Raw genomic sequence first — 15524 nt, forward strand, 5'->3', positions numbered from 1 at the left:
TTAGCTTCCTTACAGTTCATGTTTTTCTTCAACCTATCATTTACATAACCCCTTAACGATTTTATCTCAGCCTCGTCACAACATATAGGCTCCTTGCATTCATAAGATAGAAAAAGGGTCGGCACCCCGTCGGCTATTTGCATCTCTTCCTGCGACAAGAATTTAATTTCAACACATTGTTGCTCTATTGTCATCGCTACAATGCTTCGATCATAATCAATGACAGCTCGACATGCCTTCAAGAAATCTGATCCTAATAGAATTGGTTTCACTAGATTTCGAATTACGAGACACACGACATCAGTGGTCACTTCCCCAAATGACAGCGGAACGTATGCTTGCGTCACCACCTTTGATGCTTTGTTGCCGAAGGCTGATATTACCTTGATGCTCCCTACGCTTAACTGAGGGATATCAGGCTTCCATTTTACTATTTCTAACCACACTTCTTCTGATAAACAAGTGACCATAGCTCCTGAGTCGGCCAATGCTTGATAATGGCTTCCACCTATACCAACTGAAATAATGGGCATTCTTAGCACCTCGCTTTTCGCATCTTCATTTTCATTCTGAATGAGCTGGTCAAATATCGAACAAACAACGTCTCCATTTCCATTGTTATTGTGGTTAATATTTACTGCATCTCTTGTATAAACTTGCATTACTTTAGTTTCATATTCATCCATTTCATCCTCACAATTTGTATTTTCTTCCCCAGATAAATCAAAAGATCCATTTATCGCAGTCCGGTTTCCTAAGTGTCTTTCCGCATTTCGGATATTTCCCTTTTGTCATGCTTCATTATTGGAGGGACAGTCTTCCTCATTTTGCCTTGCCACTGATACACTGTTGGCAGAAAAGAACCGCGAGCTCTGTTGTCCGCGACGCGCCTCTTCCTCCCCCCTAGACCCGTGGTTGCCACCATTACGTCTGCCGTAGCTCCCCCCTCCTCGGCCTTGCTGCGCGAAGGGTCTGGGGCCCTGAGGCGGTTGCCTCTCGAACCTGTTGACATTCCTCTCATTGTCGCGAGAATAACTGGCACTTGGGCTGACGTAATTGTTCCGTCTGTCTCTATCAGTTGCACCGCCACGCACAGAATTTACCTGTCCCATCCTCGCTCTATTGTTCGGCTGAAAAGTTGCAACATGCGACGTTTCTTGAATTTCCTTAAGAAGGTTAATTAGCTGCTTAGAGGTGTCGACCGGTGACCCAATGAGGCACCTCTGAGCGTACGCAGGCAATTGCTTTATAGCCATTTTAGCTAACATCCTGTCATCGAGCGGCGAAGGTAATATTGCGTTCTTCTGGACAAGGGTCATAACATATTCACATAAAGATTTCCCGTCGGCTGGATTGTATCGAGAAGTAAAGAGCTCAGCACGCAGTCTCAGGAGTCTCTCTTCACTCAGGTACTCTTGAGAAAAACAACTTTCAAACCCCTTGTAATCCGTAATATTGCCTTTGTGGATAGTAAACCAATTAGCAGCCGCGTTTCTCAACGACAGCCCAGCGACCTGGGCTTGTTGATCGTAGGGTACCTGAGACAACGCTAAATATGTCCTCATTTCTTGCATGTAATTGTGCGTTTTTAATTCATCCTCTGTTCCGTGATAGGTGGGCAATTTCAAATCTCTATGTAAGTATGCGTTATTGCCATGGTTAGAGGGCGTAACTGAGCTTGGCCGTGAACTTTGTCTCTCACCTTTATCTATGAAAGTATCTAATCGTCGAGTGACCGCGGAGATAGCCGATTCTGTATCCTTTCTTACAGATGCAATGTCCCTTTTAAGGCCCGACACTTCCTCTCTCAACAAAGCAACCTCTTGATGGAATGCGTCATACTGTTGCTGCAGTGCGTTGTTGAATTCTGCCATCGCTGCTTGTATTACATTTTCTGCAGTTTTCTCGCAGTCACCTCCTGTATGGATGCGTATATCCTCTGTGCTATTATTGTGGAGAGTGGTGACCCTTTCCTCCAATTTATTTGCCCTATCGCTTACGCAATCTATTCTAGAGCCAGTGATCTGATTAATCTCAATGAATTCGCTCTCAAGCTGACCCATCCTTTTCTCAATACCCCTATTGGATTGGGACAAATCTTTAAAATTTTTCTTCACTTCCCCTTTTAGTTCTTGGTGACCTTTTTCCAAGCGTTTTACATCGTCTTTTAAATTGTTATGATTTTTCTGAAGCTCTTCCTGATTTTTTTCTAACCTCTTCCGTGTTTCCTGCTGATCTTTTTTCATTTCTTCCAGGGTACCCTGGACATTTTGGAGTAAGGCAAAAATTTCTTCATTAGTTATCAGGCCTCCCCCCAAGCAATTACCACCGACAGATTTATGAACCGCCCCTGTGCAGTTAGCACTCCTCTCTGGACACAGCGTTCCCTCCACAGTGGCGTCCTTAGGAGGACAATTTGGAGAAGGAATAAAAATAGACGTGACATTATCTCGCGTACGCCTCCCCATAATGCTAGTCATGAATCTATTCCTTTTCTCACTTTAAATGAAACACTAACAACAACACAAATTTAGAAATACCCCACAAAAATATAACTTTGCTTAAGTCCAGAAATAAAGATTTAAAATTATCTATAAAATTTACTTTCTATTCTACACTACAGCATGCATCCTCACATACGATCCATGGCAAATACAACGGAACTGGCATTTTGATTTTCATCCTTTCAGATTTAAAACTGTGTTACTAATCTTTTGTTTCCTTCTTTTGATTTTTTCTACAGCATACGTGGATTCGCGCCACGCTATTGGGCGCCATGTGACGCACAACGGGGAGAGGCGAAAGGGATGGCATGAGACTCTTTATGAAAGTTTACGTAGGTGTTAACCCTTTCCCCACCTCGCCGCCGTGAGCACTATAATTTGTTCATAAAAAAAACAATTAGTACAATAATATTTATACAAATATTGAATTTATTATTTCTGCGTTGTTAAAAAAAATATGATTAAATGATTGTGAACATTATAAGTATATACTTTTGCTTCTTATTGTATTTACAGTTCCGTCTTAGTTATTAGAGGCCTCTACTATTTGTTTTACTTATTCCATGCACACACACTAACTAAGTCCCGGCGCCTTTCGTTGGGGCCCTTATTCACTGCACTCTCACCTGCATATTCCTTCTAAGCTAGTCCAGTCCTCTTCTTTTACACACTTTCCTTCGGCGGCTTCTTTCTTTCACTATGTCCAATCCTTTCCTAAGATCCTTGTTTCGATATTACACATGTCAAAAAATCCTTATCCGCACTATTTGCACAATGCACACTCGCACACTCTCTATAGGCTGTTTTACTATGCCCTTCTACTCCGCCATATTATATCTTTGTTGTGTCTTTTTGTAGACTCTCTCCTCGAAGAGAGAGAAAGAAAAACATAAAAAAAAAACTTCCCCCTTCTCCCTCCTGGGGTGGTTCTTGGACTGACCGGCAGAGGGGGTGTCCAACAAGAGTCCTTTTTGGTCAGTCACACGAGGTGCTGCCCTCTTGCGTATTTTGTTACACTACATGTTAAAATTCCACATCTAGCTGCCCGTAATCTGTTATGGACCGTATATGAGGGTACACTGGTAGTACTGGACCTCAACTAATCCCTAACTATAACCCAAATACCCCAGGAGAATAGGAATAGATTAATATTTAATATAAACCCAAGAAAAGAAAATATATAATTAAAATACAAAATTTCTACCCGCACCTTCTCGTCAGAGTCCTCCTTGACTGGATCACGTATACTCCAGAGAAGAGCGCAAACTACACACGAAACACATACAAAAAAAATAATATGTATATAATTATTGAAAAAGAAATACTAAACTGGTGGTTGCCTCACAGTTAGTAATGCCAAAATGAAGAGGACTAGTGACACAATTTCCTGTAAAGTACCGAAGTCTACTTCTAGTTCCAATTCGGGTCCAAAGTTGAAGACATTGACGACTGTGGAACTCCCGGAGCCTCAGTGTAGTGCTAGTTCGGGACATAAGCCGAAGAGATCGAAGGTCTCTAAAATGAATATTTCAGCAGTACCGGATATTGGAGCGGTTTATTAAAAAAAATAATAAGCTGCACAGATCAACTGTAAATCAAAGTTTTGAGTGATGATTTATTTGTGGCCGGGCCAAATTTCGTGTATGCAGTCCGAGACTTTCATGGGATTAAATGGACTTTTATTTAAGCCAGCAGGGTTCGACACACACTGAAACATTTAACTACCACAAAGGGACAGCCGAAAATTTTATGAATGTCGAGAGGAGAAAGCAAGAAGATGTTGCATATGTAGACATTTTAGCGGAAATTTCAGGTTTTGCCAGGACACGAACCAGTGTCTCTGCTATATCGTGCCATTTCTCTACTGGCATACCCAGAATTTTCGAAAGGGAAGGGGAGTACGTATACTTTTTTCGGTAGTCAGTCCTCATTTTGCCATATTTTTCTCCCTTTGACGTTCCTTTATTATTTAGGATTACTGGGCCAAAGGGAGGTTATAACCCCAACAAACACTCCCTTGGCAATGCCACAGGAGATAAATGAGTCAGCATTTTATCATATTGGAAGACGAAACTTTAGATATATTTAAACGGAAGGGTTTTCACTGTGCATTAATTTTTTCGCGATCCAGATGAGTTCTAGAAAACTTCCTTCGTTTCGTGCCGATATATGACATGACTGCTGAAGCTGTGACAGAGACAATTTTGAAGACTTGAGAGTGCTTAGGCCGGAATATGAACAATTTGGTGGGTTTCGGCTTTGATAAAAGCTGCCAAACATGGGAGGACAAGATACGGCAGTGGTGTTCAGGCTCGAATCTGAGATAAAAAAAATCCTAGACCTGTCTGCGTCCACTTTGCAGCCCACAGTTTGAATCTCGCGTTGTCGAGTGGATTGTCCATTCCGCGCGTGTGTAACAGCTTCGTAAAAACATTCAAACACCATTGATGTTTTGATGTCTGGTAAGAAAAATCGGACAAACGCATTGTGATATAAATGGCAGCCTTAAACGGTGGCTACGATTTAGGGGACAGTTGCTCCCCATTTTTTTTGTGGTCTCTTAATGCTATGCTCTGTCTACCAAGAGAAAGTAAACTTTCCTTGCACCCCCCCCCGCCCCCCTTTCGGTTTGGCACCAAATTGTCACAACTGGCTTTAAACATACACTTATGAGATTCTATCCATACCCCTTAAAATATGTTGTTCAGCCCCACCACGAAAGAAATTTCTGGATACGTGCCTGCAGGCCCCCCTCCATTTAGCCCAGTATTTCTAAAAAAGAAGAACGAATTAGGGCTACTACTGCTTTCATCTAAGTCACACTGGATCAATTAAAGAAAATACTATAAGTATAATTTTATATTGGCCATGCGTAAAGATTCTAAACTGTGATGATCATTGTCTATCTATGTCATGTCTGTAATGTTTGCTTTTAAAAGAATAAATATAAAAACTGTCTGTTGCAATACTGCACTTTTTTCACTTACGTGCTTTCTCTCGAACAACCTAGAATTTTTGTCACCCATTTTTATGATTAAAGGGAATAAAGGAGGTGTTCATACTTTTTAACACCGTTTCTTGTGGTTACAGGCAATATACACACAGAAACTCGATATGCGTCAAATCAAGGTTTATGCACTTTTAATGCATCAGTTGACACAGTTAACTATGTCATTTTGTTATCTTCGAAATGTTCTTGTCTGATCTTCCCAATTGATGCATTTTTAGTTCATCACACGAAACATCAGCTCATAAAAATACCCTTTTATGCATTTCTGTGTGTATTTTGACATCTGGCACACCAAAAAGTACACCATTTGCAGTTTATGCACGTAAATGTGTCATTGGAGTCAATACATTTGTGTCAATTGACAGGATTTGCGTTCTGTGTGTACAAAGTCTTCAATGTATGTAACCTCACTTTGTTTCATATGCTTTACTTTAAATTATCATTCATTTTTCATTTATAATATTTATTTTACAAATATTAGTAGGGTGTCCGAATTTGAAGTACTTTTCCAAAACGCTCATTTTTGCAACTTTTTGATACAATGCTCTTGGCAGTATTTTCTAAACTGGATTCTGACACAGGGAGCCCTTTGACAACTTATTAAGAGAGTATTTTGACAATGATAAATCATTTGTCACTTTAATATTAAGAAACATAATCGATAAACAATTGGGGGTCCTACTTTGGTCACTTTCCTCTTTAAGTATCAACATTTTATTTCTTATTTGGGAAAACCAAATACAAATACAAATACAAAAACCTTAAAAAAATTATTGGCTCAAATATCGTCTACCTACCTCATACAAATAATTCTGGAGGGCTTCAAAATTCATCTCATAGCACCGTATATGCGTCCTTCGTCTCAGTAGAAATGGCGCTTTCAAAGACTGGCGCCAATACTCTACACATACCACATACATCTACATATATTTACATACACAAACTATATATATATATATATATATATAAATAAATAAATATATATATATATATACAGGGTGGGGCAAAAAAATGTTACCACCGAAAGGGAAACATACACATTTAAATCCCTTCATCCTGTGAACCAGAAATGTTAATACATTTGAGCATTCTGTCAACTATTGGGTCCATGACCCTTGAACACATGTCTTGCGGTATAGAGCGTATAACTGTAGAAATTCTTTGTTTAAGGTTTTGTATGTCCCGCGGTTTTGTTGCGTAAACACGCTCCTTTACCATCTCCCATAACCAGAAATTGCACGGGCTGAGGTCTGGTGATCTTGCCGCCCATGGTAGTGGACAACGCAGACCAATCTATCGTTGACCGAATGTCCTGTCAAGGTAACCACGAACATCCGCGTGATAGTGTGCAGACGCATCGTCTTGTTAAAAGCAGCCGCGTGAAAGAATGGCTAATTGAAGGTTGTTTACCACGAAATGAGCTAACATAGCCAAATAGGAGTCGCTAGTGACCGTTGCAGTGTTAAAAAAATATGGATCCATTATTCCCAACTTTGAAACACCACACCATACATTTATCTTCGGGGAGTCGCGTATGTGTTCCCACACTACATGTAGATGTTCAGTAGCCTAAATCACACAGTTGTTTCCTCGTGTGGCACACCTAATCGTGTGGCCATAGTTTATCTGAAAAGAAACAGGAAAACACCATATGAGTGGAAACAGGAAACACCATATAAGTGGTAACATTAATTTTCCCCACCCTGTACATACACAAACACACACACACACACACACACACACATACATATATATATACATACATGTATTCGTATATATATATATATTTGTTACTCTTGCAGGAAAAGGATTATCATCCACGTGCCACACATCGTCCACACTATCCACAAATTCAAGCACAAGAAGGTGGTAGAACCGGTGTACGTCATCCACAAAATCCACGGACATCCACACTCCCACGGACACGGACACGGACACGACCACGGACACGGCGGGAGCCATAAGAGCTCGGGTTACAAGCACGGCGGCTTCAAGGGCTTCAAGTACAGTTTCAACAGCTTCCACCACGGGGGACACGGCGGCAAGCACAAGGACTTCGAAGCGGACGACTACGACCATCACGATTACGGTCACAACAGCTACGACTACGACCATCACGATTACGGTCACGGAGGAGGCAAGGGCGGACACGACTACGACTACGACCACGACGATTACGGTCACAAGTCGGACCACAGCGCCGATTACGGTGGTCACGGTGGCGGCGGATACGGCGATAACAACGGAGGGTACAAGGTGAGCGGGGGGTACACCAAGGGGTACAACTACGAGAACCATCTGGAGGAGAACTTTGGCCACACGGCCCACGAGGATGACGCCTACGACCATGGGTCTTTCAAGAAGTATAATTACGATGACCACAAGTATGATGACGAGCACGGACATTACGGACACGAACACAACAACTTGGGAGCGTACAGCGGGAAGCGTTACAGATATTACAGATAATCCAGGCTGCAATATCACGCGTAAGTACCTTAAATGTAGGCTTCCTAATAGCGAATACTTGGAACTTGGTATGTTCAAGAGTATAGGGCTAGACAAAACTAAAATTAATTCAGGCCCCAGCCCATTTTTCTCAGCAGCCAGCAATTAAAAATATATATTATTTTGCAATTACGGTCCAAAACAACCATGCATCCAACTAAGATAAAGTTACACGTTTGGGATGTGACCTTAGAACATCTAATGGGACATTTCGTCTCAAATCATACAGGTAAGTAATAAATGTGCTACCTTAGAATCAGCTGGAAGAAATATATGTTAAAGGACCACATGACACTTGTATAAAAATATAATCTTTACTGTTCATTTCTTACAGTGTTACAAGCTCACAAAGAAAGACACTATTTGCTAAAAAAAAAAATACGCAAGGAAAATAATGCAATTTTCACACCACTATGAATCAAAAGTAAAAAATGGTAGAGACTTAAGATTTCTTGAATTTTAAAGCGTGATCAAAGCACCTCCAAGACCTTATCGAGGAACATATAAGCCCTCTTCAACTCTAAAATTTAAAATCAAAATACAAAAATTTGATTTTGTTTTTCCAAAGTTCTATAATTTCATTTTTGGATGAAGTGAAGAACGACAGAACATGAGTTTTGCTGAGATAATAGAATATGGAAGCTGGAGTAACCATTAGCAATGCCATTTCTGCATTAACTTTCTAACGTTATGTAGAAAATGCTTTGTAAGAAATGAAAAAAAATCTATTTTGACATTTCTTTAGAAATCATTTTCTCAAAAACACCCATTTCAAAATTTCTGAAAATTGTACAATATAGTCTTTGGTTACTCTACTTGCAGGAGGTATAATCACACCGGGCAATATTTTTGTGTGTAACCGGGGAGAAATTTTTTAAAAAATGCTCTCCTTAATCCATATTGACAACATTTTGTGCTTACATGTGGGCTCGCGCGGACGCGATCGTGTGTGTGTGTGTGTAGTGGTGAGAGACTACTTAAAATAGGGTCATTCCATACCATTTCGACCAACCCTTATTGATTCATAATTTTTAAAAAATATTATTAATTTAATAACTTATATCTATATCCTTCAAGTGTTCAAAATCGACATTTCAGGCTTGCGTTTAGATCTGTCGGCCATTGTTAATTTGTCGGGTGATTTTACCGTTTTCAGACGTTTATGATAATCGCTATAACTGTTGTTGTGTAATTCCAAATGAAATGTTCCAAAATTCATTTCCTTCAGAAATAAATTCACTTTCATTTTGTTTATTGCCATTCGCCACGAATTTCCAAGATACATCTATTGCTTTAAACATTTTCAATACATGCTTTTTAAAGCTATTCGGCTGGTTCAAGATGTATCTCTATACATGTTACTAAACTAAGTTGTGTGTGCATTTCAACAACAGTTTTCATATCCTTCACAATTTACTATTTTTTTTTTACTTTATTTTATTTTCTCATGGCACAGAATAGTGATGGAATCTTTTTTTTCTTTCCAGGTTCTTCATTGTAAAGAATGATGTAATTTAACAATCTAGTCTGATATTGTTATTGTTTTTGTTATTGTTGATATGTTAAGGTGCAGCTGAATCGTGCCAGTTTTGTATATATTTTCCTTTTGTAATGAACTGTTGAATAAATAGTTGTTCTATTGTTTGTAGATTTTATCAATCCAAATTGACATATTTTCGACCTCCGTGGCGGAAGTGTTAGCACAGCTCGATTATGACGCAAAGGGCCCAGGGTTCGAATCCAGGTCTGGGCAAGGGTGTTCTCTGTGAGTGTCCCTTCATAAATATCATCATATCATCACTCATCTTAGCGATTAGCCAAAAGTGGAAGAAAAGCATCGAAATAACAACCTAATTTAATCAAATGCACATCCAGACAATTTCACCCCGATTTTATCCCACTTTTGGACAATCGCGAAGATGGGGATGAAAACTGATAAGAAAGGACAGTCACAAACACATATGGACAGGACACAGCCCCCACAGAGGATTATGCTGGCTGTGAGTCCAGACGCCAGCGCCTCGTTAGTCTGCAAGAATGAAATGCAGGGTGTACTATGTGTGAGAGGGTGACACTTGGGTGCTTAGGGGAAAGTCAACCTTTCCACCCCAGACAATACAATAATGCATCACGGCATATAAAATATCACGCCTCTATTTCTATCTTGGTAATTTTGCATAGCTTTAATACCTCTTCAGATAATCACGATGATGAAACAAGTACATTGAAACCGTTCATGATTCGAACCAGCGACCTCTCGATTTAACAATACAGAGGGCACTCCCTACCCCTGGGTTTGATTTTACATGTTTCACGTTACTTGCTTTTATCTTTAGGCAACGATGAGTATAAATGATGAAGGATTGGATTGATTGATTTGGTGTTTTAAGTCCACTTTATGCACAGTAAGGCTAATCGGGACTGGACCTACAGTTTAAAGTGGGATCCGAACCACTTGTGCCTCCACCGGGTATCGAACCCGGGACCCCTTGATTACAAGGCGACGACGCTACCACTGCGCCATCGGGGAGGCCACATAAATGATGAAGGGACACTCATAAAGGAACAGCCATGCCTACGACAAGATTCGAACCTGGGACTGCCAGGTTAGCACTGGAAGCTCCTGGTTACTGAGGCGACTTTTTTTTTTTACTTTAAACACAACAGGCATTACCATGCGGAGGGCCGGATTTAAGAGGGGACTGGGGGGCTACATCCCTGCTCTCTAGTAGCAAAGGGGTCCACACCGGGGAATAAATGCTTTCAGAAGGGCCGCAAAATGAAGTGTGATAAAAAAATATTTAACATCTATGCCATAACGTTTGCTAAACATAATTGAAATTACGATGTTCTTACTCCTTGGCCTCCACATATAAAAATCCTGGCCTGACCATGCAAGCCTTTATTCACTTGAATTTCTGGTAAAATGAATAGAAATTTAATTAATTTTTAAAAATAACATTATCTCTATTCGTTGTGTACTCGATAGCGTAGTGGTAACGTCATCATCTTGTAATTAAGTGGTCCCGGGCTCAATACCCGGTGGATGTACCTTGTTAGTACGGATCGCACTACGGAGCCTATCTGTACGGTCATCGGTAATAAAGAAAGGGTCACCTAGATCCTGAAATACACGCTTCCCCGCAAGGCGTTATGTGTGTTGCCCAACAAGTGACATGTTGTGCGATTGTAAAGGTGAATGATGTAAATGGAAAAAAATTGAAAGTTGGTTAGAATTTAACGACTTTCTTTGGCACGAACAGAAAACTAATCACCTGCTCTTTCACAATTTGCTGAACAATTAATCAGCAAAACGGAAGAAAATGTAGTGAAGAATGGCCATCTTGCACTATATCTGGTTAGCAAAACAAACTTTTTAGGTATAACTATAAATAAAAACTTGGTCAAATCACGCAAAAATACATGCGAAGACACTAACTTCCAAAATATATGCCATGAAGATTCTAAAACAAACAAATTCATAAATTCAGGTATATTATGCAATGTTTCATTCGCTAATAAATTATGGAATTTTATTTTGGGTAAACCCGTCGACAAATCAAGATGAATTTAGGAAACACAAATAAACCATTCGATTAATTCATTCATTGATTTTTTTTAGTATGCGTACATAAGCAGATAAGCTATTTGTGCCCCTGATGCAATAATACACCCCTTAATTAAAACCATATTGAGGATAGGCGCAATAAAATAAAATATGTCTCATACTTAAACTAATTCAATACTTAACTACATTACTTAACACGAACTAAAAATATAATGTCTCTGAGGACTAGGTTAAAACCTGAGTCTTTAAAGAGACAGCACACAGACGGACAAACACAGGACAACACGACCCTGCAAAGAATTATCCTGGCCGCGTGTCTAGGCGCCAGAGAATCGTTGGCCTGCAAACAACGGCGGCGTCAGGATTAATCATCTAGAGGTGCGGAATGAAATTTTGGAGAATCGATATTGTAAATAATGAAAACCTGAAACATGCCTGCATGCTTTAGCCATTACTGAAATATCAATCATCTTTTGGTAAGTTTGTATGAAAATATTCCAATCAAACTGAATTCTGTTTGGTGACTTGTTGCTTCATTTTCGCTAGCTTTGACATTTTCAATACCAAACATTCTCCGCTACATTTGACGACATGATTTTAGTAACTCATAACGTAATTTATGACAATGCAAGAGTTAGTACAGTAAATCCTCGTTAATCCGAACCCCGATAAGCCTGACTTCGCTTAATCTGGACAGGCAAAAAAAAAAAAAAAAAAGAAGCAGAATTCAAGGTTTAAAATGTGGCTAGAAGTCAACAAGAGAACTTCCCAAAGAAAAGGCAGTCAACCACTGATGAAATTCTGTTTCCCGCAGACTTTGTAGGCCTACTGTACTGTATTGTGTATTTAGGCCTTTGTCCTTTAAATACACCATAATAAATGTGCTTTGTTGCTATAAACGGAGTTTTAATGCACTTTCTACTGTTCTTTTAGGTTTTTTTCCGTTAATCTGGACTTTCGTTAAACCGGTGAACTTATACCCCCCATTAGTCCGGATTAACGAGGTTTTACTGTAATGTTTTCGGTTGAAAATAGGTTTTGAAAAGGGGGTGCGGGAGAAAATTAAGGGTTGCGCAAGCACCACTTCGCAACCCCCTGCTTGAAAGAAGCAGTTACTGGGGTATACTACGTGGTAGCGAGGCTGACAATTGGTTGTCTTACCAGTAGGCCACCCCTTACACCCTATAAGCCATTAGGAGTTTAACAGGTTTTAAGAGTAAGCTGTGTAGTGTTGTGCAAGGATTTGTTTAGAAAACGCAAAATAATTACATACTTTGCCTGCATTATACATTTATAAAATTGCGTAATATGCGTCCCAAGGAAGTTCAGTGCAACACACGCACGCCGACCTCCGTGGCAGAATGGTTAGCACTGTGCGTTACGACACCAGGGGTTCATGTTTCATGTTCATGCCCCTTCATCATATTTTCACTCAGACTCATATTCGCGATTAGGCTAATCGGGATTGGATCTACAGTTGAAAGTGGGATTCGAACCAGCGTGCAATGTGCCTTCTGGAGATCGAACCTTGGCGGGGAAACAGGTGAAGGTAACAATTGTAACAATTTGGTAATTATTAAGGGCTGAGAAGCAGGAGAGGATGGTCTTCACCCGCCTATTAAAAATTAACAGACTTAATTTGTATAGGGTTTTCCAATATGAATGATATGATTTTGAAATGAACTGGCAACTATGCTTCAAATGGTATAACTGTCACTAATTGTCATTTGTGTTTAGTATACTGTGACAATTCATCATGGCTAAATACACGCATCAAGAACGTTTGGTTGTTATCCAAGAAAAATATGAAAATATACGTTCTATTGAACTTGAAACGGATCATAATTTTGGGTAAAAAATTATCTTCTATAAAGAAGCTCATTTCTGGCTAAGTGGATATGTTAACAAACAAAATTGTCGTTTTTGGTGTGAAAACAATCCACAAGAGATTCACGAGAAGCCCTTGCATCCGCAAAGGGTCACTGTATGGTGTTGTTTATGGCATGGTGGCATCATCGGACCATTTTCTTTTTCAAAACAAAGTAGGAGATGCAGTTACAGTGACTGGTGAGCGGTACCGATTGATGTTAACAGATTCTTTGTGGCCAAATTAAGATGAAATTGATTTGGAGGACATGTGATTCCAACAAGACGGTGCCACATGTCACACTGCTAATGCCACTATCGACGTATTGCAAGAACAGTTTGGTGAAAGGATACTTTCAAGAAATGCAACTTTTAGTTGGCCTCCAAGAAGTTGTGATTTAACTAATTTAGATTGCTTTGTGTGGGGTTATTTGAAATCTATACGTAGTCTATGCAAACAGACCACGAACCCTTGATGCATTAAGATTGAACATCGAATGCTGCATTTATGACATTAGGTCCGAGTTATTGCACAAAGTCATCGAAAATTGGGTTCATCGAATTCACTCGTGTGCACGAAGTCGAGGTGGACACGGAAATGATGTTATTCAAAAGATAATGTAATAAACTATGCTTGAAAATAATATACAAAGTTTGGTTGTATCTGAAATAGTTTTTATTTTATTTCATTGTAAAATCATATCGTTCTTATTGGAAAACCCTATAGGCTAGAAACAAAATATCATGGAACGTATGGTAAAATTAGCAACGTGTCAACAAGAGGGGCAAATCTACTAGAATGAGGGTAAATATTGAGGGGGTGACATGTTTCTACAGTGGGGAACCCTTCCCTAGCGATATGCTAAGTGGTGCGGGTAGTGCTGTAGTCCCAAAACTTTCACAGGGTACACGCTAAGTTTTGTGAAACCATTAACTTTGAATTATGTTTCCATTAGATATCTGGTTGAAGTCAATTAATTTCTACAATATCCACTTGCGTGCAGCCCTCTCTGAAATATTGAGAAAATAAAAAAAATCAAATGAAAGCAAGAAAGAACTCGAGGAAAACGAAATTGGTACATGCAAAACACCCACAAATGACTCCTGTACCACTTTTGTCTTTGATCAACTTTTAAGACAAAGGTTAAAAATTGTAATTTTGGTAAATTCCGCCCCCTTTCTTGGTTTGCAGCTATGCAATATCCACCTTTACAATGCAGCAACCTGAATCGTGCGTACCCCAGGGCTGATATTACTGTAGTTTGTATCATAGGCGTAGCTAGAACTTTATATTTGGGTGTGCACAAACAAAAAAAAAAAAATGAGGTCTTGTACCTTTTTAATACCATATTTTGCAACACAATCACTTGGCTCTTTAACTGCACTGATGTTTGTAAGGGAATATAAATTCACTAAATGACAGTGTTGAAAATTTCTGAATATATGTAGTAGAAAAAATCAAATTGCATAAAAATTACACACACACAAAATGTTCATAAATGTTACAAACAAATACATCAAAATACACGTCATGTATAACAAGAGACGTCTGTCAAAAGGTACAGTGTTCTTAAACTCATTAATAACTTCATTTACATCAATAGACGAAGCTTTTCCTGTTCTACAAATAGCAAGAGCAGGGCTTCCAATCTATCCTGCTTCTGAGTTGCTCTTAATTTAGTTTTAAATTGGGAAAGCTTGGAGAAAGCTGTGCAGCTTGTGACAATGTATAGAAGAAAGGCACTGCAGTACAGAGTACAATGCAGTAAATATCTTCCTTCTCCAATGACATCACAAAATCGAAGAACTACAGATACTCATTTCATTAGCGATAATGCACACGTTTGTACCAAGTAATGACATTTCCAACTTCTTACAAACTGCCGCTTATTTTCTCTCTTATTGAAATATCTGTCTTTAATTCTCTTTGATAAAGCAGCCCATTAAGGTGTGCCTAGGCACACCCGGCACACCCCGTAGCTACGCCTATGGTTTGTATACTGTTGACCTTTAGCCTCCCCGATGGCGCAGTGGCAGCGTCGTTGCCTTGTAATCAAGGGGTCCTGGG

At 39.5% G+C, this 15524-nt stretch overlaps 1 protein-coding gene across 1 annotated transcript in view; it reads left to right on the plus strand.

Annotated features, from left to right (window-relative positions):
- The window catches only part of LOC145988287 (uncharacterized), a 34394-nt gene extending 24728 nt beyond the window's left edge, over nucleotides 1-9666 (plus strand). The window contains exons 3-4 of the mRNA XM_083123150.1: nucleotides 7317-8003; nucleotides 9510-9666. Coding sequence (XP_082979276.1) covers nucleotides 7317-7983 — 667 coding nt within the window. The 3' untranslated portion in view covers nucleotides 7984-8003; nucleotides 9510-9666. The remainder of the gene's footprint in view (nucleotides 1-7316; nucleotides 8004-9509) is intronic.
- The last annotated feature ends 5858 nt before the right edge of the window (nucleotides 9667-15524 follow it).

This window comes from Lepisma saccharinum, chromosome 5, assembly GCF_977018435.1.
Source record: "Lepisma saccharinum chromosome 5, izLepSacc3.1, whole genome shotgun sequence".
In the NCBI taxonomy this organism is placed as follows: domain Eukaryota; kingdom Metazoa; phylum Arthropoda; class Insecta; order Zygentoma; family Lepismatidae; genus Lepisma; species Lepisma saccharinum.